Below are 14,705 nucleotides of genomic sequence, written 5' to 3' on the forward strand. Positions count from 1 at the left end.
CCGTGAGGTTCCGTATTATGCCAAGTGATTCTACTGCAGTTTGCTAAGATGGCTGGGAACGGATTGTTCCAGGGAGTTGCCCGGCATTCACAGATTCCTCCTGTGCTGCTGGAAGCTGAATTTCCTGTGTGACCCGGTTATTCTACTTGGTGCTGAGACCGCCGTCCATCCGTTGGCTGTTTTATTGGATTCTTGGTGCTGTTCGCCGTCGTCCTGTTCCCCCCTGGAGCAGTTTCATCGCGCACCGAGGAGTCAGATAAATAGCCAGTGTGTGTGAATGTGTGGTTGAGGTGGCTTAGGATAGCGTGGTCTGCATGTGACGCAATCCAGCCGATAGCGTTTTGTTCTGCTGCATTTAACAAGCGCTCTGTTACCGTACTGTGGTGCGAGTTTGGACAAATTTGATTATTCTTGTGGAGGATGTTTTTTGAGTTCTCCGGTTGAAAATTTGAATTTGGCACATTTGCGATTTGCCGTTTGGATAATTCCCACAATTCGTGGTTGATAATTGAGCTTTCTGTCTGTTCTGTCAATTCGTTCCGCTTGAGGTCTCGGTATCGGTTTTCTGTTCTAGTGAAGTGTGATAGTGGTGAATTATCAACGATGACGAAGTCCAGTTTAAGGCAGTTGGTGAAGGAAGAACACCAATTGCAGTCAGCGTTGGAGAATGTGCAAAAGTTTGTGGATAATTTCGACGAAACTCGTGATCAAGATGTGGTTGAATTTCGTTTAGTGAAGCTAGATGAGATTTTCGACAGATTCTGTGCCGTGAGAGTGAAGATTGACGTGCTTTTAGAGGAAACTGGTGAAGTTTAATCGACAAGTTTAATTACTTGCGTGCTTCGTTGAGAGATGATGCGCTACTGCAGATCAACCAAGTTCAAGTGAGCGCTGCATCGTACCCTATTGCCTGGGGAATCCTCGAAGCGAAGTATGAGAATCATAAGCTGATTGCTCATGAGCACCTGAAAGCGCTGTTTGCAGTTCCGTCAATGAAGTCGGAGTCTTTCGAAGCCCTGAACATTGTTCTGACGACGTTCAAGGTCAACCTACAGCAGTTGGAGAAGCTTGGAGAAAACACCAACAGTTGGAGCACTCTTCTGGCGTTCATGCTATCGCAGAAGCTAGATACCGCTACGCTCCGCCAATGGGAGACTCATCATGGGTCCAAGAACATCCCGCGATATGACGCCTTGCTAGACTTCCTGGATAAGCATTGCGCGATTCTGCAGTCTACGTCAACACGGAGTGGATTCGAGCAAAAACGTCCGTTCAAGAGCTCAGCTGTTCACACTCTAGTGCCATCCGCTACCAGCCGTTGTCAAATCTGTAATGGTGGACAGCATAGCGTTGAGCAGTGTCGTCGCTTCAGCAAAATGCGGGTGGTGGACAGAAAACTTGCGATTCGAAGACTTGGACTCTGTTTGAATTGCCTATCGTCCGGACACTTCGTGGCCGATTGTTCCAGACGTACGTGTTCCAAGTGTGGTCAACGTCATCATTACCTGTTGCATCCGTATTCTCCACCCACTTCTACCCCTCAGAATCCGACTCCAAATACCCCGAACAGGCCTCAAGCCGCGAACGCGAACACAAATGCTCAAACACAGTCTCGTCCTCAGTCTCAAGGACATCAATCGCAATCGAATTCTCAAGGCCAATCCCGGATGAATAATACTCAAACAAACCCACAAACACCTCCCGTCCAAAACACTTCTCCGCCACATACACGACAGTCACCTCCCACAAATACACCGACTACTTCTCACCACACTGCTACTTCACACAACACTCGAAGTCAGCGAACTACTACACTTCTGTCAACCGCGCTCGTGAAGCTCGCCGATCGCTTCGGAAACACAGTCATTGCTCGTGCGTTGCTGGATAACGGTTCGCAGATATGTATGATCACGGAGAACCTGTCTCAACGGCTGAACTTCAAGCGGTTCCATGAAAATCTACCGGTGAATGGTGTTGGTGATGCTTCATCGGTGTCCAAACAGTCAGTGTTGGCGAGAATTCTGTCACGTTGCTTGTCGTTCGAAACTGAGGAAGTGAAATTCTACGTGCTGCCTCGGATATCGTTGAATCTGCCGCAGCAAAGCTTCGATATCAGTACTTGGAAGCTGCCGTCCGACATCTGTTTCGCTGATCCAGGCTTCCATGAGTCCAGTGCCGTAGATGCAATCCTTGGCGTATCCGTCTTCTACGATTTGCTGATGGGAGAGCAGAAAAGGCTCTCGGAATCTGGTCCGAAATTGTGCAATACAAAACTCGGATGGATAGTAGCCGGAGAGATTCCAGAAACTCCTGTCACAACACAGAAAGAAATCATGAAAATTAAACAGCACGTAAGTTAAGCATCGACTGAAAATTATAGCAGAAGCTACAAAATTACAGCCTTTTACCGAGAGATGATACTGTCCGCTCAGTAATCAGCCAATCATGCGTACTGTTTACATTTTTTGAGACATATCCGCTTGAAATTTACATGCAGTAACGTAAACGAGGACAGCTACGCTCAGTCGTCTGCCTCGCTGCGGAGACTGCTCTCTCGCTCTCTGTGGCCGAAGCGGTACAACAGTTTGTTCCTCTATGGTGGAACATGTTTATCTTTGATTGCTCTCTCTTCAGCTTGGTGAGACAGCCTAGAGGGGTTAAGCGTGAACTCTCACTCGGAAGATCTGAGTTCGATTCTCGTATAAAGATTTTTTTAAGTTTCTCTGAAAAGTCGATGCTCAATTAACACTTTTCTCTCAGCAATCAGCAGTGTAATTTTAAGATCACACATAAATTTCTATCGAACACGATGGAGGTCAATTTGTTACATTCAGTTCGTCATAAATTTACAGATTTTGTTCGTACTGTGAACCCTTAGTGCAGTCACCGCTTCAGTTTCCACGGAGGAGATCCACGAGCAGCTAGCCCGCTTTTGGGAACTGGAATCCTGTAGAACGAAGAGCTGTCTTTCCATCGAGGAGTCTACGTGTGAGTCGATCTTCGAGCAGACTACGACGAGAGATCCTGATGGCAAGTTTAGGGTAGTACTCCCGAAGAAGGATTACGTGTTGAAGCAGTTAGGCGAGTCCAAAGCGATTGCTACCAAGCGGTTCATGGGACTAGAACGTCGCTTGAACGCGAACCCGGAGATGAAGGCTCTGTACACAGAATTCATCCACGAGTATCTGCTGATGGGTCATATGAGAGAAGTTCGTGACGACGAGGAAGAGCCGAAACACAGTTACTATTTGCCGCATCATGCAGTCATGAAACCTGACAGTACCACGACGAAGCTCAGAGTAGTCTTCGATGCGTCGTGTGCTACAGACACTGGAGTTTCCCTGAACGATACCCTGATGGTGGGACCGGTGGTACAGAGCGACCTCTTGTCCATTCTGATTCGCTTCCGACTCCAACAGTACGCGATTGTCGCTGATGTGGAGAAGATGTATCGCATGATCAACGTAGTCGAAGAGGATCAACCGCTGCAGAGGATTCTTTGGCGAGAGTCCGTAGATGAGCCACTCCGAACGTACCAGCTGACGACCGTGACCTACGGTACTTCTGCCGCACCGTATCTAGCAACACGGAGCTTGAAGAGGTGCGCAGAGGAGGGAGAGAAAACGAATCCACCCGCAGCCAAAGTCGTCAAGAAAGATTTCTACGTTGACGACATGCTAACTGGATCGAAGTCTGTGAAGGAAGGAATACGGCTGTGCAAGGATGTCCTGTCGCTACTTGGTTCCTTTGGTTTCAACCTCCGGAAGTGGCATTCCAATCAGCCTGCGATTCTGAAAAGCATTCCACGTCACCTGCGTGACGAACGAGAGCTGTTGGACATTGACGCGACAGCTACAGTGAAGACCCTCGGCTTAACCTGGGAACCGGCGACAGACTTGTACTGGTTCAAAACACCTCGCTGGAGCCCGAAGCTTCCAGTGACACAGCGTATCGTACTGTCTGATTCCGCACGTTTATTCGATCCGTATGGTCTTGTAGGGCCAGTGATCGTGCAGGCGAAGATGTTTCTCCAAGAACTTTGGAAACGGAAGTATTCTTGGGACGAACCGTTGAGCGCAGATCTGCAGTCACAGTGGCTCGAGTTCAGAACGAACTTGGATCGAATCGATGCAGTTTCCGTACCCCGCTGGATCGCATTCAGCGATAATGTGATATCATGCGAACTACACGGATTCTGTGACGCCTCAGAAAAGGCGTACGGAGCAGTAATATACCTACGTTGCGTTGCACAGGACGGAACAGTTACAGTTCGGCTGGTGATGGCTAAGTCCACTCCAGCTCCATTGGAAGACTTGAGCAAAAAGAAGAAAAGGCAGTCAATACCCCGACTCGAGTTATCTTCGGCACTGCTATTGGCGCACTTGTACGAGACAGTAGCAGAGAGTATCCAGATCCCAGCGAAGACATTCTTTTGGACCGACTCGACTATCGTGAAGTGTTGGCTTTCGTCCCATCCATCCAGATGGCAAGCGTTCGTCTCCAACAGAGTGTCAGAGATCCAGCATATCACTCGAGAAGGCGTTTGGAACCACGTGCCTGGCGTCGAGAACCCGGCAGATGTAATATCTCGAGGTGTAACACCGCTGCAGCTTGCCGAATGTTCAATCTGGTGGAATGGACCAACGTGGCTCCAAGAAGACCCGAGTGCTTGGCCGAAGATGAGTAGCAGCCCAGAACAACAGTATGATTCAGTAAAGTTGGAGGAAAAACCGCTAGTGACAGCAGCGCTGCAGATGCTACCGCCCAGTGAGATCTTCGTTCGCTATTCGTCGTTGCTGAAGCTAGTTCGATCAACTGCTTGGACACTTCGTTTTGCCAACAACTGCAGAACTGGAAATCGAGCCTGCAGACGAAGTGGAGTCCTGAACGCGAAAGAACACGAAGAAGCTTTGATCGCATTAGTGAACTGGCGCAGTCGGAGTGTTTCCCAGTGGAATTAGCAGATCTAGCAGCGACGGGGCAAGTGAAACCCAGTTCGAGATTGCATACGAAGGATCCGTGTCTGCGAGATGGGTTAATACGTGTTGGCGGAAGACTTCGCCATGCTCCAGTGTCGTTCAGCAGAAAGCATCCGATTGTGCTGGACAGCAATCACCCGCTGACGAAGCTGATAATGGTTGACTACCATCACAGACTGCTCCACGGAGGAGCGCAGCTGATGCTATCCTGTATGAAGGAGAAATTCTGGCCACTGTCAGGAAGAAACCTAGCTCGGAAGGTAGTGCACGAGTGTGTAACCTGCTTCAGAGCTCGTCCACGAGCCCACGAACAGTTGATGGGAGACCTGCCGATGGAACGAGTGACTCCTGCTCCTGTTTTCCTTCGTGTCGGAGTCGACTACTGTGGTCCGTTCAACGTTCGTCAAGCGTCTCGTAAGGCAGCACCAATCAAATGCTACCTGTGCGTGTTCGTCTGCCTAGTAGTGAAGGCGGTTCACATAGAGATGGTAGCAGATCTCACTACAGAAGCTTTTATGGCGGCACTGAGACGATTCGTGTCGCGGCGTGGAAAGCCAGAAGTGATCTTCTGCGACAACGCTACGAACTTCGTAGGAGCGCGGCGAGAAATCAGTGAATTGCATCGTCTATTCCGAGCCGAACAGTTCCAGAACGCAGTTGTGACGGAAGCAGCCAGCAATTCGATCGAGTTTAAGTTCATTCCTGCGAAATCGCCGAACTTCGGCGGATTATGGGAAGCAGCCGTAAAGTCTCTGAAAGGCCACATGCGTAGAGTGATAGGGAATACCGTACTCCGTCCGGACGAACTGCTGACTGTTGTTACGCAGATCGAGGCATGTCTGAATTCGAGACCGATCACTCCGATTAGCAACGACCATCGAGACCTGGAAGCATTGACCCCCGGACACTTTTTGGTGCAGCGTCCGCTAACAGCGATTCCGGAGCCGAGTCTGGAGGACATCCCGGAGAACCGACTGAGCAGATGGCGATTGGTTCAGCGTTACAGTCAGATGCTGTGGAAGCGATGGTCAACGGACTATTTGTCAGACCTCCACAACCGTAACAAGTGGACCCGAAGAAGAGACAACCTGCACATTGGAACAATGGTGTTATTGAAGGAGGATAAACTACCGCCGCTGCAGTGGCAGCTTGGACGCGTGACGGAGATTCACCCGGGAGCAGATGGCATCATCAGGGTGGTTACCGTTCGCACGCAGCAAGGTACATTCCGTCGAGGAATCCAGAAGATATGCATTCTTCCGATTCGAGACAACCAACAGCAGGTCGAGGAAGCACAGTAGTTTAGCATCAGTACATCAGCCCGCCAAGTAGATTAAGTATTTCCGCCCCCGTTGGGGCACTTTAGGCAGCAGGCGGCACACATTTCGCCGTTGATGTCTGGGGGCGACCCTCAAGTTACGTTCATCCTGTTTTCGTATTTTGTTGGAACCTACCGCTTTGCTTTCCATCGCTAGGGATGTCAACACCAACTGTCTCCACTGTCGTCGCCGCAGCCCAGTCGATCCATCTGATGTGATGCTTCTACCGTTCCTGTTACCTGCTCAGGCAACCATCAGGCTAAGTACGCCCCCATAAGGGGCAACTGTCGGCATTCTGCGGTGCTTTATTACCGCTACGCCACGGGGGCGACGTATAAGTTACGTTGATCCACTTTTGTGTTTCTTCTGGATCCCAATCGCCTCGTATCTTCAACAGATCATCGGAATCTTCGCTCATCGCTAGTCATCAGTGTTCCCTAGCCCGAGAGAGATGCCCGGACACCCATTCAATGTACGGTCTACCGTTTTCATCAGTTCAACGTACCAGCAGCTAGGAGCTGCGCTTCAGCTAAGTATTCATTGCCCCCACGGGGCAACTTTGGCAAGCTTTGGACATTCCGTCCGTTTATCGCCAGGGGGCCGACCGTTAAGTTACGTGTCTCCTCTGTAAGCCCGTGTCTCGGATTACAACCGTATTTATCTTCGACAGACATCGAACCGTCAGATACCGCAGGCGCTAGTGGCTAGTTCCAATTCTACCGGACGTTGACATCAGTGCACGGATTCATCGTCTACGTGATGCGGACATCATCATCAGTGACCAGCCGTAGGAGGACCAACCGATCCTGTCCAGTCAGTGTACAATTGCAAATGTATATAGTGTTAGAGTAAGAACCGAATCTTAGACGAGATCGTCGAACCGTGTGTTGCGAAGAGCAACCCAAAGCAAAGTTGTATTCTATTGTTCAGTTGTACTAGTTAGATTCTTGTTCTAGTTTGTTGTTGTGTTGAGTTAACTCAAGGCCGCCGGCATGTTACGTACAGTATCAATTAGATGTAGATAGGCCGATATTAGACTCATCGATCGAACCGAGTCAGATTGAGCAGAGCATGAGTACCGCAGAAACAGCTTCTCTGTTGCGCACCGCAGACCGATAGCAGTGTAGGTCGTGCAGGTAGTCCCCGATCCTCGGCTTTTGAGTGCCACCGATCGCGCTGTTGAACAGCAGCACAGAAAGATTAATTTAGTTATCTCCCGTACGTCGGCCGCGTCGGCAAATAAAATTATACAGTCCACAGTCGAAGTGTCGTTGTTGTATTTCGTTTTCGTTAATTAATAAATTAACCGCCAGTTCAGTGCAAAACTCGAATATTTTAAGTCACGTCCGAAACGCTATTCCGCGAGTGAACCGTGGGTTACTATCCGGCCAGTGAAGTTAGTTTTAGTCATAACACCCCTATTAAACCATGTTGAACCTGTGTGATTGATTGAAGAGTATTGTCAACAATCAATATGCAGGTAGCGGTTTTTTTGTGACGCCAGTAAATTCACGCGGCGCTTCTAATGTCAGTTTGCTCCGCCCATCATTATCAAAGCAAACTAAATCAGCCAAACTAAAAAACCATGGCAAGGGCCATCACACCACAAAAGTCTCTTCGATGCGTTTTGTCCTCCGTCACTCTTACGGCGGAGTGATCAGCATGTGAGCATGTCAACCATAGGATTCTTTGTTCAAGACCGGTTGGCGGCATGAACTTTTTTTAACATCATAGACTTAATGGTTCATTGCATGAATTTATTCTAGCCTGCTTACTCTCACACGAAATTTGACGTTTGAGCGGTGTCGGCACCTCTCAAACGTCAAATTTCGTGTGAGAGTAAGCAGGCCAGAATAAATTCGTGCAGTGGACCATCTAGCAAGCTCTAAAACCGTCGGCCGCATCTAGCGAGCGCCGCAACTGTCGGCTGCATTCTGCAAGTGCCTGTACTCCCAAGTGCATCCTGTGAGTGCCGCAACCATCGGCCAAGGTAACCACCATCACCTGCGGGGGTTGAAACCGTCGGCCTCAGCGTCGGTGGCCTCCTGAGAAACCGCCCGCCGTCAAACCGAAGAGAAGCCAGGACGCCGTGAGCTCGAACCACCATTCGATCAGCCATGTTCTTCCCGAGGTTCTTCCTTCCGATGTCCTCGATCAACAAGCTAGCCAACGTAGATCTACAGCGCTGCAAAGAGCAACAACCGCAAGTACCTTCTGTGTATCGTCTCTCATTAATGAAAATAGCGTCCTTGGGTGGTGTAGTATCCGAGCTTTTCGGCTGGTCTGCCATCGGCCGATTTGTTTTCCCGCACTCAACTGACGATACGTCCATCTGCCACAAAATCGTTCACTAAACTAAAGTCCTTCTAAATTTCCATCCAGCACATGCTTACGCATGATTGACGTTTCTGGTACATCTCACATGCAAGTTGTCAATTTAGCGTTAGCGTTTTGAGAGGACGTTCGTGCACGCTAAAATAAAGATAATCTCACACGGTATGATAAGACTTTCAAATTGTCCAAACTCTCAAAATATACAATTCATAAGCTGACACCTCTGGCTACTACAGGTGGATAAAAATGTAAGCATGTAACTGAATGTTTATGGTGGTTAGATTATTTAGAACGCATTCCCTATGTACGATATATACATCCATTTTGGATCTTCTTGTTTTCGAGCCCACAAAGGGGTATTCAGGCCTCCTTCTTAGCGGTCCTCCAGAAAGTTGGCCTTCACCTTGGATTGGTTGTTTTTGATACGGTTTGATTCGTTCCTTTCTTATTTACTGGGAGTTAACCGAAGAAGGTTTCTTTTCTGTTAAGGTAAGTGTACGAGGGTGTTCCAGAATTCAAGACGGTGCTATTTTGAGTAGACGACCCTATGTTTAGCATAATCCTATAGGATATGGATATGGATATATCCACAAACAGAATTATTCCCGTCGGAGTAGTCGAAGGGCTTACACTTCCGATACTATTTGGGCATTGAAGTAGAACTTGACCCGGACGGAGATTATTTTATCAGCCAGCGGAAATACATCAACCACGTTATTAGTAGCACTGGACTTCAGGATGCGAAAATCTCAAAATTTCCGTTGGATACTAATTATCAGAAGCTCGAAAACATCGGAGAACCACTTTCAGACAACCACAACTATCAAAAGTTGGTAGGACAACTGCTGTATTTGGCTGTCAATACAAGACCGGATATATCCGCAGCTATATCAATCCTTAGCAGAAAAACGAGTTCACCAACGCAGACCTACTGGAACGAGCTGAAGCGTGTAGTAAGATATCTTAAAGGAACCATCAATTACCGTCTACGTATGAGTCGATGCAGGTACCAAGAAGGCAGCTATATTATCGCTCAATTAAAAATTAGAAAATAGCAATAAATTTGAACAAAATCGCCTAACACTTTATATGGGCGAAGCAATAAAAATTTCGGTTTTTATTGAATAACTGGCAATCCTATGGATATTTTTCAATAGTTTTTTGTACAGATGATAAAAAGAAGGAACATCTCTCTGTTATCAAAGACTTTGATAGCTTTTAATATTATTTCTGTGAGATATTGGCTATTGCTAATTTTTGCCGTTTCAGTGCGCGTTAATATTTTAGTCAAGCTTAACGGCAGAAATGTTAGCTAAAGCTGTCGCAAACCAACATGTGTTTCCCCTTCAACTACCGAAGCAGAATTCGTTTCGTTGGCTCAAGCAGTTGCTAATTAACATGGATGAACCCGTTAAATTGAACATTCTGGAAGACAACCAAAGCTGTCTGAAAATGTTTGAAGGAGAACAATTTAGTAAAACGAAGCATATTTCCATCACTTTATTCGAGATATCAGCGAGAAGAACGAAGTGAAATATCTATATGCATTGCCCAACCGAGGATATGCTAGCTGATCTTTTGACGAAGTCACTATCTGGAGTTCGACTTGCTAAACTAGCTGCCGCTAGTGGATTGGAAGCAGCAGATCGAGGAGGAGTGTTGGAGTAGGCCGATCTACAGACCAGAGATGGAAACACTCTCATCGTGAATCAACTCGCGAGTGTAAAAGCAACAAATGGTTTACTCACGGCGCCGAGAGTAAGCTGTATGTGAGTTTATTGGCACCCGCTTGCTTCACGAGTATGAAGCAAAACAAAAACAAAAACACTCATGAATTTTTATTCGCGAAGAACAAGTGGAGATGCGGGAATTGCATTTTAGTGCGATTTTAATAGCAAAAGAAGTAATTATCCATCAGATAGCAGTGTTTTGTGCTTTATTGTTTCTGAAAAATTAATCTGTCGACCTGTAAATTCGTTTTTTCACAAAATTGAAAAATGTTCAGAGCTGCTTCGTGAATCAATAACGAGTGCGACCAGCTTCGTTAGCTCGCGAGTGAAGGAAGTGCGAATATATTCTGGCTTCTGTTGTTCATGAATAGGATAGCTTTGCGTTTGTGTCTACTCAGCTGCATTCCTCACTGTTTTCCATCACTGCTACAGACATCTGATCAAGTAGTCCAAGCAACGGAAGCGTCAGATAGATTTTTTTGTAACTTGGCACTATAATGTTGAATTTTATACTTGCCATTTTAGTGTCTATACGGCCTACTTTTCCTCACTATAAAAATGAGTTGCATTATGATTCATAATGCAACTCATCGATCCACGACAAGAGCTTGAAAACCCATGACGATTATAGCACAGCTTGCTTGATTCAAGTTTTGCGTCTAGCTTGATGGAACCCCCTGGGTGATCCCGTTCAACCACCAGGAAGCATGATGATACTGATGGAAATGTGATTTTTTTTTCTCATTGCAAAAAATGGTGTATGCAACTCATTGCAAAACTCGATTTTTACAGCACTCGTCATATTTATCCACCTCGGCAAGCCTCGCACGCTATGTCCAAAGGGAAGTATTATGAAAATCGAATGTACCTCAAATGTTATTCCTTAGGATCGTAACTTTGGACCCGTAGTTTCAGAATCTGTGCAGTTTAAAATATTTCATCTAGGGTTTGTTTTTATATTTTTGATTTTTTTTTATATTTTCACATACACATATAGAAAAAAGTCATTTAATGGTCAATTTCGTCACATATAAAAATGTATGGGAAAAAACCCAAGATTTTAAACCACACATTATCTGAATCTAGAGGCCCAAAAATATGGTTCTAGCGAAAAAATGTTGAGGTACATTCACTTTTCATAATACTTCCCTTTGGATATAGCGTGCCTTGTGGGATAAATGTACGACTCGTCCTGTAAAACTCGTCATTTTGCAACTCGTTACATAAATAACTATTTCATTTTCGTTATTCGTTAATAAACCGTTATCCAATCAACAAGTATCTGCGTTTACTCTGACCATTTCCAATATCATAATGCCAATCTCTATTATTGCATGGCAAGTGTGGAATTACTGCATTCCGCATTGAAAAGGTTGATATTCAGTCTAATTCGTGCAATGATATAATGACTGTGGTTACTTGGGAATTATATATATTTTTTGCAAGAATTATTGATTATTTTGTCTTTCCATTTTATCAAATTTCATCAGGATCGAGAAAATGACTTCATATTCAAGTTTCGCATTGCCTTGAAATCATCACCATCCAAACCGTTTTACAGGACTCCAATATGTAGTACTTGTCGCTGTTATCACCACAGCATGATAAATGAAACCCTTTCTTAGGAATTCATATTGCGTAGGGTAAAAGCACTAAACTTCGCCACTGCTCTAGTCTTCGCCCCCTCCATAAAAATTTCCTTTTTTTATGTATAAAGTGGCGAAGATTAGAGCAAAATTTTGGGGGGGGGGGGGGTTCGAAGTCTAGTGTTTTTACCCTATAACACAATGAATCTATCCCCCCCCCCCCCGCCTAAGCAAGATCCCTGCGCACGCGAGTACTGGGTTATCCTTCACTTATTAAATAGGGCGACGATCGTCAATAGGGTGTTTTTGTCGGCCAAATTTCCTGAACCTTGGTCGCATAATTCTTGGTTGGGAAAGATTTCCGGTCAACTCTGAGTTAAACAGCCTTAAAAAACATGACGAAAAGAACAAAACTGCCGAAAATACACAATTTCACAATTACACAATTTGGAGTTTAAATCATTGTGTGAACAGGGGCCGTTCATAAACCACGTGAACATTTTGGGGGGGAGGGGGTGATGATTTTCTGACGAAAGTTTTTGTAAGGACAAAAGTCTACGAGGGGGGAGGGGGGCGGGTCTGAGATGGCCAAAATTTGGTCTACGTGGTTTATGAACAGCCCCACACCAGTAGCGAGTAATAAATACATCACCATCGTGAACCATACGATCTAACATTCTTTAATAATCATTAGGATTTAATGTGATATTCGTAAGAAAAATTGAATACTCCCTGTGGAAAAAATACACCCAAGTAATCTATTGCATCATTGCGCACAATATTCATTCCACGCGACCGCAAGCATATTCCGTTCCGTCTTTCGAATGGGGCGCTCCGCTATCACACGTAGCATATACCGCCCTACCCGCTTTCTTCCAGGTTTGATGCAACCGAACATTGCCGACGGAGCGCGTGGTTCAGAACGAATGGCGCCATCACGTTCCGTTCTTCAAAGCATGCATGCCACCGAGTCGTTACAGTGTCGGTGGCCCTCTCAGTAGGCAACGAGCATCGAGCGAAACAGGTCGCGCCGGTCGGTGTCTGAATTGTATATTTTCCTCCCCGAGACGTGAAGCCGATTTTCCTTTCCGACGTGATAGTTTTTGTTTTCACCATTCACACACACTCGCGATTGTCCTTTCCTTGCGATATTTGTTGTAGCACGCGCAGGTTCCCCCGACAACGACGACAACGTGATTCGAGTCCTCGAGACGTAAACAAAAATGAGTGTGTCTATCGCTGGTGGTTTGATGCGTATGTAACCTATCGGAAAGGATTCTTCTGGCGCACCAAGCAGGAAGTGGTGATTCATAGCGTGAAAGCTGTTTTTACAGAAGCAAATTTGAAATTTGATGTTGTTTCATTCATGTGTATACCGGTGATATGTGCAATCAAGTAAATTGTGTGCGGTTCCAGTGTTGATAGAGTGCAAATTGAACCTATATGTTAATCAGTAGGGTCACTACCAAATACACACATCACCCTATCTGACAGTGGTCGCGAAGAAGTGAACTGGGGTGAGAAGAAGCGAAAAAAATCAGCACCTTCTTTCTACGTCTTGGAATTACTTACAGCAGCCGGCAATAGTAGAAGCCCATTTCTTATAATGTAGTAATTGCAAGGATTATAGGGTTCTGCAGCCAGGAAACAGAAAAGGATATTCAAGTTAATGTTGATTAGAATTAAAGGGAACAGCTTTTCAAACCAACAGATCAGATTGAAGAAAAGTGTTAGGGTGGCACAAATTTGCCAAACGAAGGAGAACGTGCCTCTAGAGCCGACCTACTGATACCTGAGAGTGTTAGGGTTTCTCTTATGAATACATTACGCAATTTTGAAACTTTATTATGGTGAAACTTTCAAAAATGAAAACCAAATTCTCAAGTTTTTACGGTTATTTGGAACCCGAAGCTGTTGTTACAATTGAAAAAATATAGGGTCGTGTAAAGTATGATACATAGCCACACTCATCATGATCATGCTGAGGGTGACGGATTCAATTCCTGGTTGGCATTGACATTATTCGGATTATTTGACTTCCTTGTGCATAGAAAGAAATAATGCATGTTAGAATTTCATTAGATATTTACCTTGCCGGTCAGACTAAGGCCTGAGTGTCCTCTGTTGTACGTAGGAGTTGTCTCCAGTCTACTCGGTCCATGGCTGTGTGTCTCCAGTTCTGCACTCTGCGAAGGGTCCGCAGATCGTCCTCCACTTGGTCGACCCACCTAGCTCGCTGCGCACCACGTCTTCTTGTACCGGTCGGATGACTCTCGAGAACCATTTTAGTCGGGTTGCTATCCGACATCCTGATGGCGTGACCCGTTCACCGCAATCTCCCGATTTTCGCGGTGTGGACGATGGTTGGTTCTCTCAACAGCTGAAGCAGCTCGTGGTTCATTCGCCTTCTCCAAGTCCTGTCTTCCATCTGCATTCCGCCGTAGATAGTACGCAACACCTTCCGTTCGAATACTCCAAGGGAGCGTTGGTCCTCTGTAGGTAGAGTCCATGCTTCGTGTTCATTGTGGACTACCGATCTAATCAGCATTCTGTAGACAGTTAACTTCGTGTGACGGCGAACTTTGATCGATCGTAGAGTTCTGCGGGGTCCAAAGTAAGCTCGATTTTCTGCCACAATGCGTCTCTGAATTTTTCTGCTGATGTCGTTGTCGGCGGTCACCAGTGAGCCCAAGTACACGAATTCTTCAACCGCCTCGATTTCATCACCGACGATATAAATTCGAGATGCGGGCGTGA

General features: G+C 46.1%; 2 protein-coding genes across 6 annotated transcripts in view; both read left to right on the forward strand.

Moving 5' to 3' along the window:
- The first annotated feature begins 992 nt into the window (after positions 1–992).
- LOC134291206 (uncharacterized) lies at positions 993–6,280 on the forward strand. Its single transcript, XM_062858688.1, has 3 exons — positions 993–2,260; positions 2,879–4,805; positions 4,850–6,280. The coding sequence occupies exons 1-3, from the start codon at positions 993–995 to the stop codon at positions 6,278–6,280; spliced, it is 4,626 nt and encodes a 1,541-aa protein (XP_062714672.1).
- Positions 6,281–12,873: 6,593 nt separating this feature from the next.
- LOC115253685 (uncharacterized) overlaps positions 12,874–14,705 on the forward strand; it is a 94,275-nt gene continuing 92,443 nt past the window's right edge. The window contains exon 1 of one of the 5 annotated variants that reach the window (XM_062846371.1): positions 12,874–13,343. The gene's annotated coding sequence lies outside the window, so the exon portion shown is untranslated. Of the gene's footprint in view, positions 13,466–14,705 lie in introns of all 5 variants that reach the window. The other 4 variants (XM_062846372.1, XM_062846370.1, XM_062846373.1 and 1 more) reach the window with 4 other exon arrangements.

The sequence above is a fragment of the Aedes albopictus genome, chromosome 1, assembly GCF_035046485.1.
Source record: "Aedes albopictus strain Foshan chromosome 1, AalbF5, whole genome shotgun sequence".
Lineage (NCBI taxonomy): Eukaryota > Metazoa > Arthropoda > Insecta > Diptera > Culicidae > Aedes > Aedes albopictus.

Bases quoted from the DNA above. Each gene is read 5' to 3' on its own strand.
- LOC134291206 (XM_062858688.1), top strand. From the start codon at position 993: ATGAAGTCGGAGTCTTTCGAAGCCCTGAACATTGTTCTGACGACGTTC. The intron at 2,261-2,878 runs GTGCAATACAAA...GTGAACCCTTAG, and splicing joins TCGGAATCTGGTCCGAAATT to TGCAGTCACCGCTTCAGTTT. The intron at 4,806-4,849 runs GTTCGATCAACT...CAACAACTGCAG, and splicing joins ATTCGTCGTTGCTGAAGCTA to AACTGGAAATCGAGCCTGCA.